Source organism: Alosa alosa, chromosome 10 (genome assembly GCF_017589495.1).
Source record: "Alosa alosa isolate M-15738 ecotype Scorff River chromosome 10, AALO_Geno_1.1, whole genome shotgun sequence".
Taxonomy (NCBI): domain Eukaryota; kingdom Metazoa; phylum Chordata; class Actinopteri; order Clupeiformes; family Clupeidae; genus Alosa; species Alosa alosa.
Window position 1 is genome coordinate 428,776 of NC_063198.1, and position 19,064 is coordinate 447,839.

General features: G+C 39.1%; 1 protein-coding gene across 3 annotated transcripts in view; it reads left to right on the top strand.

The window, feature by feature from the left end:
* Positions 1-19,064, top strand: part of LOC125301692 (striatin-interacting protein 1 homolog) — a 66,683-nt gene that overhangs the window by 24,054 nt on the left and 23,565 nt on the right. For all 3 annotated transcript variants that reach the window (XM_048254383.1, XM_048254380.1, XM_048254381.1), the window contains exons 9-13: positions 11,952-12,134; positions 13,724-13,944; positions 14,627-14,692; positions 14,778-14,841; positions 16,422-16,493. In XM_048254383.1, coding sequence (XP_048110340.1) covers positions 11,952-12,134; positions 13,724-13,944; positions 14,627-14,692; positions 14,778-14,841; positions 16,422-16,493 — 606 coding nt within the window. The remainder of the gene's footprint in view (positions 1-11,951; positions 12,135-13,723; positions 13,945-14,626; positions 14,693-14,777; positions 14,842-16,421; positions 16,494-19,064) is intronic.

Sequence of the window (19,064 nt, forward strand, 5' to 3'; positions counted from 1 at the left end):
TCAACAATCCTCTTTGGCCCTTTGATGCACCGTTTCTTGTCCTCAAGCTGCCACAGACACTTCCTAGCAAAGATTCTAAGAACTTAGTAGGCTTCTGCCTAGTCCTCTTACTGTAGGCATGGAGATAATAAACACCACCGCTGAACTCCCGGTCTGTAGACACCGATGCCGACATGAGTGTGTTGCAATCTCCTTACGACATTCAATCATCATTGGATTAATTTTTCTCAATACAACTCCGCACACCAGCATCGCACTTTGCCTCCGTGTAAATCACAATTTAATTATATTTGGTTGACGCCGCTCCAATAAAATCCATTGTTCATCCAGTGTTTGCCAGTGAAAATGCTGGCGCTGATGCATGTGGCAAGTGACAGTGCACCATATAAAATAGCAGTGCACTCATGTCGGCGCTGGTGTTGGCTATGTCGACATGGAATTAAAATATCACCGAAGCACTTCAAGTTTAAGCTTTAATCTAGCCTACAAGCTAAACATTGTTTACACTCACACTGTTACACGTCAACTGAACATAGGCTATGACTAGGCTATTTCTGTTTGTTATGCACTTCATTGAAATGTGCTCTAGGCCTAGGCTACATTTCTCAATATGAAGTTCCTTATTTTCAACTGAACTCAAAGATAATGAATATAGGCTATTTCGAGTATTTTCTGTTTATTATGCCCTTTATAATGTGTGTACATTTTGTGCATGTACTTCTGCTGTAGCATTTATAGCATCTGCTGGAGCTGTTTTTATCAGCTATATTTCTGAATAATAGCATTGCACTGCACAGCACAGCATTGTGTTGTTCAGGTCTGCTGCACGTCTTTTGAAATAATCAAATAGACTTACGTCTTAAAGTTAAGTTAATAAAGTAACTTGCTTTGCTTTCATTTGAATCCTAATCAAGATACACTGGTAATAACTGCTTTATATTGTCAATATGGACTTCTGGAAATTTTAATCATGTGATAAAATATGCGATTAATCACGATTAACTATAGAAATACAGTGATTTAATCGCGATTAAACAACCCTAATACTTACCCATGTAGACAGATGATCTAATACTTTGATTTTTCATACGTGTTTCCCAATATCATCCCTTGGGTTATCCATGCGCTGATGTCTTGAAACAACTTTTCTATCCTTCTACAGACCTATATTGACCGTGTCGTCTGAAATGTCAGCAAACAAAGACATTTTTGTAATTGTAATGTAGATGTAGTTTTGACCCTTTTGAAACAAAGCGCACACCCTGATTGTAAAATTACCCCTAAGGGAAGTCTTTTTAGTTCAGTGGTCCCCAAACTTTTTCTTCAGAGGACCAGCTCACTATGCCTGGCTCTAAGAGCGGGCCAGTGACTCGGAGTATATCAGTAACCATAAATAGTTTAGTGCTGTGAACAGCAGTCTACCTTAGTTGAATATTCCATTACATTTAATCATAGGCTATTGCAATGTAATACCATTGTTAGCTGTGTTTATATTGCCATCATGCCTTATCAGTGTAAAATGTAGCTCAAATTAAATAATACTAATAAAAAGACTTTTGCATTCCCAAAAGTATTAGCAGGGAGTCCCAAAAGTATATTTTATTAAAAATGTGTGGACTCTGTGTCTTTGCATACACAGCTCAAGTTGTGAATATCCTACAAATAATTTAAAGTTTTCAAACTATGAGAATTTTATGAAGTGCTGAAGTGGTCTGAAATGACCACCATTCTAACTTTCACTCACCTTATGATAACTTTGTGAACTCTTTGTATGAACATTTGAACGAGTGAATAAAAAATAAAAATAATTATCCCAGAAAGTCCCAGAAATATGACTTGAATAGAAGTTAGTTAGTTATTAACAATTAATGGATAAACTTTTAGAATACTTTGAGCACTCATTCAGTCAGCATAGGCTTCTTACATTGTTTGCAGGTAGTCCGGTACATTTCATTCTGTTTTCGATGGCAAACGCGAAACAACGCCAAAACAACCACCAGTGGACAAAAAGAGTATGACGTGTACTGTTAAGACTCGCCATAGAGAATGAATGGGGGAAATTACGGAGGTTATAGTTTGACGATGTCGTACTCCCATGCGGGCCGGATGCTATATACCACGGACATGTTTTGGGGGGTAACCCAAAATCAGGTGGTGGGCCGTATCTGGCCCACGGGCTGTAGTTTGGGGACAACTGTTTTAGTTAAATGTTAATGTGGGTGGGAGCAAATAGACCTAGTTTGCTTGTTTTATTGGTGAAAATGGTCGTCTTTATCAGTATTCCAATTTTTGGAATGATAAACCACAACTTTATCATTTAAAGCAAATTATTTTGAGGGCTCCTTCGGGTCACTGATCTCAAAAGTGTGGGTTGTGCAGGTTCTATGGCTAACACCAGAGTGACATAGCGTTCAGTATGGGAAACCCCTATTAAAAATACTCAAGAAAAATATGATTACCGAAGTCCTTGCATTCATTATGAATTTTCTGTTTGTATGTTGGGACACGGAAATGATGTTAAAGCCATGGTGCCGTTCGAAATATGTTTGTGTCATTGTTAGCAGGGTTTTTTACATGGATGTGTATGTATGAGCATGTATTTTACATGGATGAGTAGGGGTGGCACGGTTCACAAAACCCACGGTTCAGTTCGTATCACGGTTTTAGGGTCACGGTTCCGTTCTGTACGGTATAGCCTAATTATCCACCATTTAGGCTACAGTAGGGGTGGCACGGTTCACAAAACCCACAGTTTGGTTCGTATCACGGTTTTAGAGTCACGCTCCGGTTCTGTACGGTAGAGCCTAATTATCCACAATTTAGGCTACAGTATTAGTATAGTTATATCATGTAATCATGCAAAAAACTGAACGAATTTGACTTGACTTTAAGCACAATATTAAGACCACTTCTGAGGAAAGGTGTGATTTTGATACAGCAAGAGTGAAGACATTGATGATTTTCAAATTGCTCTGTCATTTATTTGGCAAAAAAGTAGAATGTGTTATTGTCATCTACAGGAACGTTTGTGCCTTTTCAGCACACAAACATTGACTGAAATATTACGGAATATTTTATTTCTACCCAATGCAAGATAGTTTGCAGGCTACCACATAGCATTGACAAGCCCTGTAAATGTGCACTTTCTCTCCTGTCTCTGCCAAATTTGAGCGATCCTCTAGAATGCTCCACTGAAACAGAACGTTAGATCTTTCATGTGAGGAGGACCCAACATGCATTGTAATTATATTTTATTTTCAAGGGCTTTTGAGATCTGGGGTTAATACCTTACAGTAAAATTAATTATTATTAGCCTACTACACGTCTCCCCTGTACACATGAGAGTTCATCAGAGCCGTGCCATTGGAGGAGGGGACGATCAAATAGCCTCCTACTCCCTTTAATTATTGCAAGTAGGGTTTTTGTGAGGGCTATGCTACTTTGTTGATAAAGTTATTTATGACTGGAGCTATGTGCAGCTTCAGAAAAGATGTCGGGAATGAAGAAGGTAGGATACACTTTTGGGACGAGGAAGAAACACATGTAAGACTGCATAGTAGTGACATAGTGGCAGTAGGCTAGGCTATAGCTGAGGTAGTGATAAGGTTAATATGGGAACATTCACGGAAGGAACATTTAGAACTTTGACAAAGTCGTTATTAATGAGAATATACTGTGTGACGTATAAATGGGAATATGAATGGAATATTCTGTTAACAAGTCATGTAAACACCACAATATTGTCTTATTCCGAATAAGGTATACTCGGAATATCCATGTGTGTCCATGTAAACGTGTAGCTGTTTGTTAGCTGTATAGGAGAGCAATCAGAGGAAGATGTCTTTACATTCATTTCCTCAGTCCAGTGTTTTTTTTGAGATCAGTGGGCATTAGGGTCGGTCACCGAAACAACACAGATCTCGGTGTCTCATTTCGGCCATTTTTTTTGTTTTAATATGAGAATTTCACTGCATGCTATGCGCCATCTCTAACGCTCTGATAGCACCACTTCCTTTACAGCTAACATAAACACTTCAAGGTGTATTTCTTAAAGCAGATGGGTGAACCATATAGTATACCGTATTACAAAAAATGTATTTCTTGAGTATAATTCCATCAATGTGATATACATACCATTGTAATCAGAAGGATCAGTTCCATGAAATGATGTAAAATACATATGGTAATGTTGATATAGTAATGAACAGTCTTTGAAAATCCTCTCCAAATGTCAAAATTTGTCAATTTCATTTCATTCACATAAAAATTAATTTTCATCATATATCTCGACAAGATAGAGAAGAATATAGAGTGTATGACATGTTCAGCAAGTTGTGGATTATTTAACAAAAGACTGAATTGGAATATCCTTAATATAACCTTTCAAAAGTTATGATAAATTTAGTGATCAGTGTAAAAAAATGCAAGAAACAGGATTTAGAATGGTGACAGAATTCACATTTTGTTTTTCTCACCAACAACATAAAAGTATGCATAAAAACTAATAAAATATTTTTGTTCAATTCTATTATTGATTGTTTACACTCTCTAAAAGGCCTTATCTTGGAGGCCATGTTTGGACATTCATATCTTAAAGGATAATTCCGGTATTTAGCACTTTGAGTCCCTTTTCTGGTTTGTTTTGGATGAACTAGAGTGGTGGACACCGAAATTTTGACGATTGGTCCTGTCTTTGACTTTCATTTTGAATCGCCTTTACTGCTTCAGAGTGGCTGCCTACAGGCATGCACAAACATGTCCTTAAAACAACCCTTAACGTTCGTTTTCAAAACTGTGCAACTCACAGAGTGGTTGTCCCATTACTCCCCAATACATGATTTCAGTTGCTCAACAGTGTGGGGTATTCTTAGTCATGTTTTTCATTCCATTATGCACCTAATTTGACAAATCTGGACTCAGACAGGCCATTTTAGCACATGGACTCTTGGATAAGGATAAATACTATTTAGAATTCATTTTGCCATCGTTTTCCTGAAATATTCAAGGTCTTCCCTGGAATAGCTATTGCCTGGATGGCAGTATATGTTGCTCAAAACCTGTATACATCTTTCAAAATTGATTGTGCTTTGCCAAATGTGCAAGATGCCCATGCTGTAGGCACTAATGCTCCTCCACACTGTCATAGATGTTGGGTTTGGAACTGAGCACTAAATCAAGTTGGATAGGTTGGATACTTGGATAGGCCCTCTCCTCTTTAGCCCAGATGAGTCCACGATTTCCAAAAATAATGGCAAATTTTGACTGGTCTACCCACAGAACCTTTTTCCATGTTGGTGTGGAAACAGGTCTGGTGTTGATGCAGTGCCATCTGAGGTCCAAAAGACCACAACCATCCAATGTGTTTTTCAGCTCCTTCCCTTGTTTGCAAAGATTTCTCTGAATGTTTTAATAATATTATGTCCAGGGGCCCATTGCACAAAACTAGGATAAGGGATTAAGCGGGGATATTTTGGTTATCCTGGCTCAATTTATCCGTGATGCGGTTGCACAAAAGCGGGATAGGGGGCAGCAGGATATGTTATGGTATAAGTCACCATTGCGATTTATTCTGTAGAGCTAGCCTGCTCCAGACCAGGCTAAGTTCCAGGATCTATTTAATCTCATCCCTTATCTCAGTCAGCAGTCACCACAAACGGAAACCAATAGTTATTCCACTGCCCACTGCACATTATCACATATAACTAGACCCACTATCATTATTTAAACGTTTGTGATCATTAATTAACTTTTACGTATTCGCCATCCCCGACCTGTCATGCGACAATGTGATGTCACGGGAGCGCCGTAACCATTTTGCGCGTGGTGGTCACGACACTAGTTGATATATTCTCCTAAACAGAGGTGTTGCTGTTTGTTGCTGTTGTGAAAAGGCTACCTACTTTACACCGTAGAAGAAGCAATGAAGCCGCTCTAGTTGCCATGGTGAATCTGTGATCGGTGGCGGGGTCTATTTGAGGGAGCGTGAGTGTCAGTCAGTCGTAACAGTGTGCATAATCTTTGCAGTCAACCTTACAGTGTATCTCTGTAAACATTGTTGCAATGCCTCTGCCTCGTTTTAACAGTTAGGACAATGCTGAAGAGAAAGTAATCATTCTCAAAATAAAAGCACGAACAAAAGCACAAACTTTTAGAAATATCCTAAAAGTTTTCCATTGACGTAGCAGTAGCACATTTTAAAAGTGGGCCTATAGGCTACACAATCTATATACATTAATTATATTCTATAGTGACACCTTATGACCGTCCCTGGTATTAACTAGGGGGCAGAAAAAGACACTCACTCGGTTGATAAAACTTGATATAGTCAGTCATCCGCTTCAAAGTCACGCTACCGTAAGGCTAATAATAGCTGTGTCCTCACACTATCGCACGTGACTACTTAAAAAGGTGATTTTCTCCTCTTCTGGCGTATCGTGACAGGAGAACCATGCCAACTTTATATGCGGTTATTTTAGCGATACTTTTTGCAATACCTTCGATATACATATCGTTGGAAAGCTTAGTCAATGGCCGTTCATGTGAGCACATTAACTTAATTTTGTAAATTTTCCCAAACGACTGGTTTCGCCTTGTAGGGTCACATATGAGTCAATATCACTATGAAGTGCCTTTGGTGTCCTCATCAGACTCACTCAGTCATCATGAAAATGTAGCAGAATAATGAAAGTGTGAGGTCTTATTATAAGTGGCCAAACACTTGCACACATATCAGTACAATGATAAGTCTCTTAATTTGTTTCCTTCATTTTATACAATTTCTTTTCATTGGATGTACGTGATTTTGGCATATCCCACACACTGCTCGGCTAACTACAGTGTGTGTAATAAGTGGTTAAATGATACTAAATCAAAAAAAATGTTTACATGGTTTTATTGTCCACAATAAGTTATTTGATAAAACAAGGAATTTTGTATCATGTATATTGTATTTTCATAATCATATTGAACATTTTGCATGTGTCCCTGAAATTGCGGTCCACCCTGTCATTATGGGGTAACTGTCCCTTTTAAGAAACCCACTGATGTTTTTAGTGACATCACTACGAGCATTTTTTTCTTTCTTCAATGGAGGCTGAAGCAGTGGCGAGTTGCAGAGTAAGTATTTACACTTATGTTCAATAATTTTCATCATATTATGTGTGTAGTTGGATGTTGTCAAGCTTAACATGTCCACTCTGTCATAGTGAAATATCAATTGATAGAAAAACCTATCAGAACTTCTGAAATATATGTGTAAAACAGTACATAGTCAGCTTGCTGACTGTAGCATGTTGCTAAGTGAAGGTCCACCATGTGCTCATTAAATGCTAACATTAGCCAAAAATGTCCACCCTGTCATTGTCCACCCTGTCAGCAAGCCTTCCATGACGGGGTGGACATGGTTCATGACAGGAAGGACATGTGCATAGTTTAGGCCACATGCTGATAATGTTACACATATTACAACAGCTATTACACACATTTTATAACCGTACATGCTATACATAGTAAAATTGGACAATTTGGACAATTTTTTTGGCGATATCGGTATCAGCACGCCTAGTTTGATAAGGCAAGCCTAGTTTACAGGGACTGCCAATTAAAATGTGTAAGGGAACGTTTTGAATCGTCTTTTTCAAGGAATGAGATCAAAAGGAGCTGAGATAGCAAGGAGATATCGGGAACGTAGTGATGCTGACCCAGACAGAAGAAGAAAGTACCTTGAGAAAGAAAGGGTCAAATGGAAAAAAGACAGAGACTGGAAAGAAGAAGGGTGTCAATGAGCTCAGTGAGCGAGAGAAGAGGGCAAAAAGAAAGAAATGGAGAGAGGCAAAAAGTCAAGCCAGAGCCAGAATCAGGGCCAGTGCTTTGCTACAGTCAGAGACACCACCCAACTCCCCTGCTGAAACTCCTGAAAATCGGCGTGAGCCAGGGCCCTCCAGGTTAGATCATTGGAGATTTAGCTGATGAGACTTATTAGAAAGTTTAGATTTATTTGAAGGACAATTATCAACTGTTTATGTCCCCATAAAATGACATATGAAGGGTTCAGATGCAAAAGCCTCTAAATGCCACCTATGTCAAAAATGAGATGAAGATGGTGAATGGATGCTCTCCACACATAGTATACGTTAACCTTCTAACACTGTTCCGGTCAAAAATGACCGATTTTAACCATTCCCTGTACCATAAATATGGCATTTTTCATCAGACTGCCTCAAGATCTTATGATATCCTTCACAAAAGGCTTTTGAACACAAAACACACAGAATTTATTTTGACTACTTTCTTTGAATTTTGAGTGATTTATTCAACGTAGAAACACTTTTTTTTTTTTTTTTTTTTTACGGTCAAAAAAAAAAGATAGCGATTTTCATCCAGGAGATAAGACATCTCCTTACACACACTCCTACAACTTACCACCAATGTTCACACACACACACACACACACACACACACACACACACACACACACACACACATACACATACACATACACATACAGTACACACATGTACACCCACTCACACACATACACACACACACACTCAGTACATGTTGTCAGTTCATGTTGTCATGTTGCCACATGTACGTGTGAACCACCAATGTTCGCACACATAGGCATTCACACACATACAGAAACACACCCACAAACAGACACACACACACACACACATTTACACCCACTCCAAAACTTCAAAACCCACTAAATACCACTCTTTCCTGGTCTGACATATTGATTTATAGGCAAAAACCTATAGGAGCCTGATTTTAAATGCTCATTTAAAAGAAAAGTGGTCAGATGGATTTAGAGGGTTTTTGCATCTGAACTCTTCATATTGATAACTAACTTGCTAAAATCATATAAAAAAATCCTTACAAATATTTTGTGTTTCAGGCAACGGCGTCAAGGGGAAAGCATTCGAAGGAGTGCGAAGAGAAAACTGAAAAAAAAAACAGATTGAAATATTAGAGGCACAGCTCAAAAAAGAGAAAAGTAAAACTGAGAAATATCAGAAGAGGTACCATCGGGCCAAGAAAGAAAGTCCGTCCAAATCACCACGTACAAAAATCTATGCTTTGTTGGCACGTCAAAAAGTGAATTCACCCATCAAAAGAGCTCTTCTTTTCCATACATCCCTGATTGAAAATATTAGAAGAAAATATGAACATGCAAAAACAAACAGAGAGAAGCAGCTGATAGCAAAAGCGGTCAGTGGAAACATTCTAAAGAAGTATAAGCTCCAAAAGCATGCCCAGACTGCGTTTGGCTACTCTAAGAAGATGGCAAAGTATCCTGTGGATCTGATCTACTGTGGGAGGAGGTGCTTCAGTCGAAATGACATTAGGAAGAAGGTTACATCATTTTTTCTTCGAGATGATGTTAGTCGAATGACAACTGTGACAATCTGTGCTTATGGTGAGTGCAGTGAATGCCTCTTAACTTGTCACCCGATGCTGAAAACCCCTGGGGAAGAGAACTTTAGTTTATTTCAGTGGATGACAGAGAAGATCAAGAAGGGTGAGAAGGTGTCAACAATAACAGTGAAAAGGGAGATAACAAAAACAGAGCATGAGCTTAACACAGATTTCCAGGAGAGGCTTGTCCATTTTAGGAGCCATGTCTTCAACATTAAATGACAATTTGATGCCTACAGGGAGCTCAGGAGGAGTCTGAAGCCCAATGAGTCCCTCTTGCATATAGATTTTAGCTTAAAAATTACTCATGTAAGTACAGCTTAAGAAAAACAATCTGTGCATTTTGGAGGCTCACACAAGCAGGCCAGTCTGCACACTGGAGTGCTCTACACCACTGGTGAACAAGCGCCACACACCTTCTGCTCCATATCACCCTCCAGAAGACATGACCCTGTGGCCATCTGGGCCCACCTTGATCCAGTTCTGAAGGTAGTGAGAGAACGACACCCTCAAGTCAGCACACTTCATTTTTTCAGCGATGGGCCTGCAACACAGTATCGGCAAAAGGGAAATTTCTTCTACCTTTCAACGGAACCCTACAAGTATGGCTTCAAAGAAATAACATGGAATTTCTTTGAGGCTAATCATGGGAAGGGGGCACCAGACGGTGTAGGTGGGGCACTCAAGAGGTCAGCAGACCGGATTGTAGCCCATGGAGGAGACATTCCTGATGCCCAGAGCTTGTATGACGAGCTGAAAAGCCTGCACACATCTGTCGAGCTGTTCTTCATCCCAGAGAGGGATATTGAATCAAAGCCTGAGATACCTGCACTAGCTGCCGTAAAAGGCACTATGACAATCCACCAAGCTATCAGTCTGACACCCGGCCAAATGAAATACAGAGACATTTCATGTCTATGTAAAAGGGAGAAAGGTGTTTTGGACTGCCCCTGCTTTAATCTTCAAGAGGTTACTCTAGCTAATGTTCCTGTTTCATCTGACAAGTCCCCAGCATGTGGAAAGACACCAGATAATCCTAGGAGGCCAGAAATGATTGAGGTAAAGCACATTGGAGAGTGGTGCGTTGTTAATTATGACAATGAAGCATACCCAGGTATCATCATGGATGCAGAAGGGCATAGTGTGAAAGTTAAGTGTATGCAACGCCATGGCATAAACCAGTTCAAATGGCCAGGTCTTCGGGACGACATCTGTTGGTACCATGACTGGCAGGTACTTTGCCTAATACCAGAACCACAGGCTCTGAACAAGCTCTTTACAGATTAAAAGCGCCTGCGTGGAAGTATGTGGAACAGCAACTGCAGAACTGAGCGAGCCATGTCTCTTCAGAAAGGGAGAGACTGTTTGGAGATGCGTCCAAGTGATCTTTCTGTAATATTCTGTTTTTTCAAATCAACTGTTCTCCACTTAAAAAATGTTTTCTTCTTGTTCTACAGTTGAATGTTTGACTTTCACTGTGCAGAGTTTAATGCTAGAAGGCCACATTAATGTCTCATTTTGGGCATCTTTATTCAGTGGCTGCATGCAGGTAGAGTGGATCAAAACTAGTCTGTTCAACTGGTAATTTCCCCCTACATGGGAAAAGGCATTTTTTTACACAATTTTCTTGCATTGTTCCTTGCATTTATGGGGCCATTCAATGACATTCCACAACATGTCCACCCTGTCATGCCCAGGGTCCACCCTGTCATGTCTCTGTCCACCCTGTTATTTTCATGTTCTATGAAAATAAACAAATTATTTCCACAAGTTAGCAAAATCTTTTGTGTGATTCCTTTATAAGCAAATGAGGGCCAAATAGTATTGTTTGAAAATTTGACCAGATATCTTTGTTGTTAGATTTTATTTAGAAAAGAAAGTGCAACTCTCGCAGATTTTATAGAGAAACAAATAGTTTGCCATAATTTCATTATTATCCAAATACTTTTCCCATTAACTAAAATGTATTGTTGAGAAAGGGACTAAATAGTTTTCTGAAAATGTACATTTTATAATCACTATGTAATTACAATGTATTTACTCTGTTTTGAAATTGTCCATGACAGGGTGGACATATTTTGCTGTTTGCATGTAAATTGTCTGCTTGCAGTTAATTTATAAAAAGTGTGGGAGCTTGACCAATATGTATTTCTAACAGCATAACATATACTTAATACAATGAATATGAAGTTCAATGGAAAATCTCAGCTTTTTTTGGGGGGGATGGGGAAGTCTCAAAGGCACCTTATGGTGATATTGACTCTTTTGATCCCGTGAGGGGAAATTTGGTCTCTGCATTTATCCCAATCCGTGAATTAGTGAAACACTCAGCACACAGTGAACACACAGTGAGGTGAAGCACACACTAATCCCAGCGCAGTGAGCTGCCTGCAACAACAGCGGCGCTCAGGGAGCAGTGAGGGGTTAGGTGGCTTGCTCAAGGTTACGGTTAAGTCCGAGGCGCTAACCAGTAGGCCGCGGCTGCCCAATTGTCCCAATTTCATTGTGGTTTGTTTGCTCTCTCTCTCTAGTTCACACTGGGTGGTTTTGAGCAGCTGCTGAGCATTAAGGTGCTTAAACGGGAGGAGCTTGGCCTACCCCCCCTACCAGAGGATAGCATCCGTGTGGTCAGGAGCATGAGGGCTGCCTCACCCCCTGCCTCCACCTCTGATCTTCTTGAACAGCAGCAAAAACGTGCTCGTCGAGAACATAAGGTACACTTACACACATTCACACCCTCACACACATTCACACCAACATGTTTCCCATACCATTGGAATAAAGTGCTCCACAGAAGCTCCGACATGAATAATTCCTGAATGGGTTTGTTCAGAGCTGAAAAAGCAACTGTATTTTACAGAGGACAGAACAAAATAACAAAATATTAACTTTCAGTGTATCTCTCTCACCTAGCTTTTCAAATTCAAAGACGGATTTATGTTATTTGTGTATTGACATTTAAATTCAAAAGGTTGATGAGAAAGTCCATATTCCTTTTTTTCAATCATAAGGTAAATGAGGGTCAGAATAGCCAAAGGTTGTGGATCAGTCTAGTTCTATTTGAAATGAATCACGCCATAAGGCTGCCTTTATTTTGCGCTGTGGATGTGTCTTAAGTGCGAATGGGAGAATGCACAGAACTCAAAAGTGCTTAATTGAAAGCACATAAAAAAGGATTTGCATGTGAATAGGAGAGTTTGGCCCAGGGTTTTTCTTGTTAAAAGGGTGATTTACATGGCCATCTTTGCCTTAGCGCTTGCCCTAGTCTGAGGTGTACAAGCTTTGAGTTCTGTATAGAGCCTTGAGACAGTTTTATTCAGGGTTCCTACGCAGTATGGAAAACCTGGAAAAGTATGGAATTTGACTTTAGTAATTTCCAGGTCTGGATAAGTATGGAAAAAAGAAACAGGGGTATGGAGAAAAATTTGTGTTTCCAGACTATTACATCTACAGTACTAATCACTTCACTCATGGTCATATCGAACCATTCCTATTGAGTAGGAACTAAGTATTGTGTAGCTTAACTGTCAGTCCACATCAAGATACAATTGAATGGGGGTCCTCAGAAAAAAATCTCTCCCACAAGGGGACTCTGGTACTAAAACCAAATCGAAAACCCCTGTTCTATGCACGTGCCCTATACCATTGTGCACTGGTATGTTTGTGTAGCTTTGCTATTTTCAGCTAAAAAACTGGGAGACTTTTTTGATTTTGTAAAAGTTATCAAGACCTGGATACTGCATTATCTGATAAACTGTTATTGCAAACAAATAATACTGTTTACGGTGAGGCCTCTGCCAGCAGTGTGCTAGTCTCCAACATATGTAGGCTATGCTGTATCTACAAAGAACTAAAAATGTGAGTGCACCTTCCAACACAGCTCTTCCCCAATTAAAAGTATCCAACAATGGGCAAGTGTTTTCTGAGGGCTAACAAGTTAATAATAAACATTATTCTACAGCTCTTCAAATGCTAATAGAACGCTCCATTGACAATGTCTAGAATATGGTGAGAAAAATCTACCGAGAAGTTTGAAAATTTGAGTATGGAAAAAGTATGGAATTTTGAAATGGGAAATGTGTAGGAACCCTGTTTATTGGAGCCCCAGTCCAGTTTTAGAAAGTAAAAGTCCTACCACATATCTGTGCCAACCATTCACCTAAACCAGCTGATTCTAAATAGCACAACTCTCAGCAAGGTACATGGTTGGACTTTTACTTTCTGAAGCTGGACTTTTCCACCTCTGCTATATGAAGAAATACAATTGAAAAGATGAACTGTTACAATGCTTTCTTCCCCTCAGGCACTCATCAAGCAAGACAACCTTGATGCCTTTAATGAAAAGGACCCCTACAAAACAGATGATAACCGTGAGGATGAGGATGATAATGACGACAGTGAGAATGCCCTGGAGCCTGAGAGCTTTCCACTGGAGCGGGATGAAGTCATGCCCCTACCCCCACCACAGCCACCTTGTGAAAGATTATCCTTCCCCAAGGGTCTACCCTGGGCCCCTAAAGTCAGGTATGGGAGGAGATGATCTTCCATGAATGTCGACGAAACCTTTTGGTTTATAGTGTCTGTGTAGGGAAATGAGTGAGCAGGAGCTCAAAAACCTGCGTATCTGAATTTATATTAATCCTTATAGTATAATGTGTAATACTAGGGCTGTAACAATGCACAAATCACAACCAAAATAACTATACAAGCATCTACCTTCTGAGACATGTCAGAAAATGGTACCTGTTTCTACTGAGACAGCTTGGAACATGCCTGAAAATCACAAAAATCTGTATCTTTAATCTATATGATTGTATATGGGTTATTTCTTTTCATCTTGAATAAAACACACAAGAATGACAGGGGTGAATACAAGTCAGATACTGCCATTGTCTTTTCAATATTACTGTTAATGTTATCTGCCTCTTGCACTGCAGAATGAGTATTTCATTGTAATCTCGCACACTGGGCTCACACATGTTACAGTGCCACCATCAAGAACCTAGAAAGAAGTGCTTCCAATGTGTAAAACTCATGAAATTTAGCAAACACATCAGATGTGCGCATTTGACACACACATCACATATTGGTTCATTATTGGATGACTAAATGTCATGGGGTTGTGGAACTGAAGGTGCCCTGCCCCATCATCACCGCCCGTGGTAGTGTCCAAGTGTTTTCCCACAGCATCTTCATTTTTCAACAGGGAAAAAGATATAGAGACTTTTCTGGAATCGAGCAGAAGTAAATTTATCGGATATACTCTTGGAAAGTAAGTATGGAACCCATTCTTCACCTTTTGTCTTATCTTTTAGCCCTGAGCTAACATTTTATTTGTGTTTTATATATTTTTTTAGTGACATAGATACTGTAGTTGGTTTGCCAAGGCCCATCCATGAAAGCATCAAAACGTTGAAACAGGTAGTTATATCATGTCTGAATTGAATTTCATTGAATAATGGCAATAGTTTTCCAACACGCTTATTCACAGGACATTTTGACTGTTGAAATGTTGACTCACTGAATTCTGATCCCCCAATGTATTTCAAGTCAAGTCAAGTCAACTTTATTTCTATAGCACATTTAAAAACAACTGAGTTGAACCAAAGTGCTTACAAACAAACATAAAACAATGACAATGGTACAACAACAATATAACATGGGGGGAAAATAAATAAATAATTGAAATAATAAACAAACTGGTCAAAAATAAAATAAAGAATAAAGAGTGTGTGTGTGGGGGGGGGGGTGTATTAAGGTAGATTAAAAGCTTGGGAGAAATTGAAAGTCTTTAAGTTAGACTTAAAGCAGTCAATGGTTGGAGAGGACTTAATATGTACAGGTAGACTATTCCAGAGTTGGGGGGCAACAACAGAGAAGGCTCTATCACCCTTAGTCTTAAGGCGTGTTTTGGGGATATAGAGAAGATTCTGAGATGAAGACCTAAGTGATCTTGGAGTGCTGTAAGGAATTAGTAGTTCACCTATGTAACTAGGTGCCAAACCACTGAGTGCTTTGAAGACAAAAAGTAAAATTTTAAACTTAACTCTGTGCTCCACAGGTAACCAGTGCAGCTTAGCCAACACAGGAGTTATATGCTCACGTTTCTTAGAGCCACTTAATAATCTAGCTGCTGCATTTTGAACTAGCTGAAGTCTGAGAGTGGAGTGGGTCAGGCCTGCATATAATGAATTACAATAATCTAGTCTAGATGTTATGAAAGCATGTATCCGAGTTTCAAGATCGGAGAAGGACAAAAAGGGCTTCAGTTTTGCAATGGTTCTTAACTGGAAAAAGCTGCCTTTGACCACACTATTTATTTGCTTATTAAAATTTAAAGAGGAGTCAAAGAAAACCCCAAGATTCTTTACTTCACTGTGGCAGTTTGCAGAGAGAGGTCCTAGTGCATTTTTCAAGATAGAAACATCACTTGGAGGGCCAAAAATAAGTCAGTTTTATTTTCGTTCAGTTGAAGAAAATTTCTTGCCATCCAGCATTTGATGTCACTGAGACAGTTAAAAATATTCTCCAAAGAACAAATGCCATTAGTGTTAACAGGCAGGTAAAACTGAGTGTCATGTGCATAGCAGTGATACTGAATGTTATACTTTTTAAAAATTGAGCCAAGGAAATAAATATTTAACCCAGTGTTTCCTCCTGTCCGAACCCCCCGCCCCCACCGTCCCCCCGTCCCACGGAACTGACAACTGACACTTCGCTGCAACACAAACAGTTATATGTATTCACCTCTATTCACACACAATGAGGCATTATTTTCAGTTGTGATTGAGCTGTATATTTGAAGAATCTACAACAGGTCTGCACAATGAATTTTGAAAGGCAATTGCGACTATTGTGCGTCTGCCCCATTTCTGATACCGTGGGGGAAGAAAATTAAACCGTGGGGGGCCGCCACTATTAAATCAACATAGAGGAAACACTGTAACCTGTATGAAAATGTAAAGTTTGAGTTAAATGCTTTACCTGTTTTGCATCCACAGCATAAGTATGTCTCCATAGCAGAGATTCAGATGGCCAAAGAAGAGGAGTATCAGAAGACACCACTGTCTGGGGTATTTGAGTGAAATGGAAATGTGATTGCTCTGCTTTCAATATGCACTGCAAAAAATAAAATCTAACCAAGTGTTATTAATCTTATATTAAGATCAAACAATCTATTTGGGATTGTTTTTAGTATGAAGAGACTTACCTAGCACTTTCTCGAAAGATCATTTTGACTTAATTTAGGAAGACTGACTGACTGATTTTAAGGAGTCTTATCAAGACAAATTTGCTTGTTTTCAGGATAAGACGTTTTAAAAGGAGTCAAACTCTTCTTAAATTAAGTCAAAGGATTTTACGAGAAAGAGCTAGGTAAGTCTCTTTATACTGAAAACAATATTAACTAGAATTTGATCTTAATATAAAATTAATAACACTTGGTTAGATTTTATTAGATAAGCAGTTTTTGCAGTGTCCCAATGCCACTTGTAGTAAAACTTTAGTAATTGACAACGACTGTTTTAAGATGGACGATAGGGCTGTAACAATACATTAACCACGACCGAAATCATGATACAAACATACACGATCGCATGTCGCAGTTTGAGAAGACAGAATCATAACACACACTGCTGTCCAACCCCAGCAGCTGCGATCCTTAGACACAGCCCTCCACTACACAAGCAGGTAATTCGGCTAAAAATGAATGGCAGTAGTCCAGTTTGGAAAGAACCATGGCCTGCACAAGAAGTTGTGTGGCATAGTGTACCAGATAGATAGATAGATAGAAGGGCTGTCAAACGATAAAAAATAACTAATTCATCTCATATTGTATAATTAATTAATCTAGATTAATCGCAATTAAAAAGTATATTTTCTCTTTAAAGTCTAAAGCTTCTTAAAGGGCATATTAAATACAACATAAATCACTAAATTGAGCAACCACAAAGGTAAAAGCAAAACACTTTTATATTACTTAAATGATAATAATGACAGTATTTTGTTTTCAAATATTAATAATTGCTTGGCCTCCTTTTCTTAAGAAATACTACCAATTTGATGCTGTTTAACTCATTTATAAATGGGACACTGTCACTTTTAAGCACATTGTGTCCACACATTCTCACAATGAACTTTTTTTTACCAGCTCCATTCAAATATAGCCTATGGCTAGTCCACAAACTCTAGCATTGCTTGTGCAACATGTAGCACAATAACAATGATAAGTATGATATTAAGGTGGTATAAACAGCTTTCATTCATGAGCCTGGTAGTCACCTAGCTAGCTGATTGGAATGCATTTGAATCGGCATTACATGTGCTTCATGTGAACAAATTATTGAAGAATTCAAGACAGCTCTTCCATTTCCATTTGCCAAATTGCAATGAGTCAAAGTGCCCTGGCTCTCACAGTTTATAACTGGTCAGTAGTGGGAACCGGATAACTCCGCAATCTTTGATCTCATCTTGGTTGCCTTCATTATTTCCTTTTATAAGTTTCTTATATTAAAAACGAGATATCAATTATCAACACTGACAAGCCAGATGGAACCTGCCTCATGTGCGCTCAGACGCGTTCCCAATTAAATGGAGAAGCATAACATTGGCTCATAATGGAGAGGATTATCTTTATTTAACATGCTATTGGTGTGAAAAGCAGTTTGCAGTTAAGTTACTATTTATTAGTTAAATGTTGGTCCCGCCTCTGTCGCTTGGTGCCCTACGCACAGTGCGTGATGCGTGTGGTATTACTGGCAGCATTGATCACTTTTAACATCAGGCAACTTTTTAAACTGAACCTTTTCGCCTACAAGCTCCTCACGGTTCCTCTCCATCTTCAGTTAACTCATAGACAGTAAAATAAACTCTCAGGCTTGCGGCTTCTGTTACGTGACATCAGCCCCCCACAAAGGAAGTATGTAAACAAAATGCGTTAATTGAGTTAATATTTTGTAACCATTATGTATTTCACAAATAATCGCAGCGATTAACACATTCATTTTGACAGCCCTAATAGATAGATATACTTTATTGCCACACCATATTGTTGGTGGTAAATGTTGTTACAAAAAGAGGTAGCTCAATCCAAGCCACATCAACTCACAAGAAAACTTCATAAATACAATCAACAGTAACCAAGCAGACACAATGATCTGCAAGCAGCACAAAAACACTTTTTAGAAAAGGGCCAAGTGTCTGTTACAAGTCTGTTATCACAAATATTAAATATGAAACAAAACTTGCTGCAAACAGGGAAACAATTCCTGCATAGGCTACTTACCACAGCTTTGTGTATGGTGCTAGATAACATTATGGGCTTCTGGCTAACATTTTCAGTAGTCCAGAAATAGTAATATTTTCAGTAGTTCAACTGACACTGGCAACATTGAGTTGAGAAGAGGTTTGTGAGCGGAACACCTGTCCACAAGTTTGTGCTGTCCAGCTCTATTCTTCCTATAGTGCAGACGCAATAGCTAACTTACACTGAAAGAGGTACTATATAGCCTTCAGCAGAGAGGGGCCCTATGAATGGGGTACTGAGATGGTTGCATAAACAACACCACAAACAGTCAATGGTGTCCCTGCTGATTCTTTCCTGACTGGAACGGCTACTGCAGATATGAATCGCGACTATGGCAACC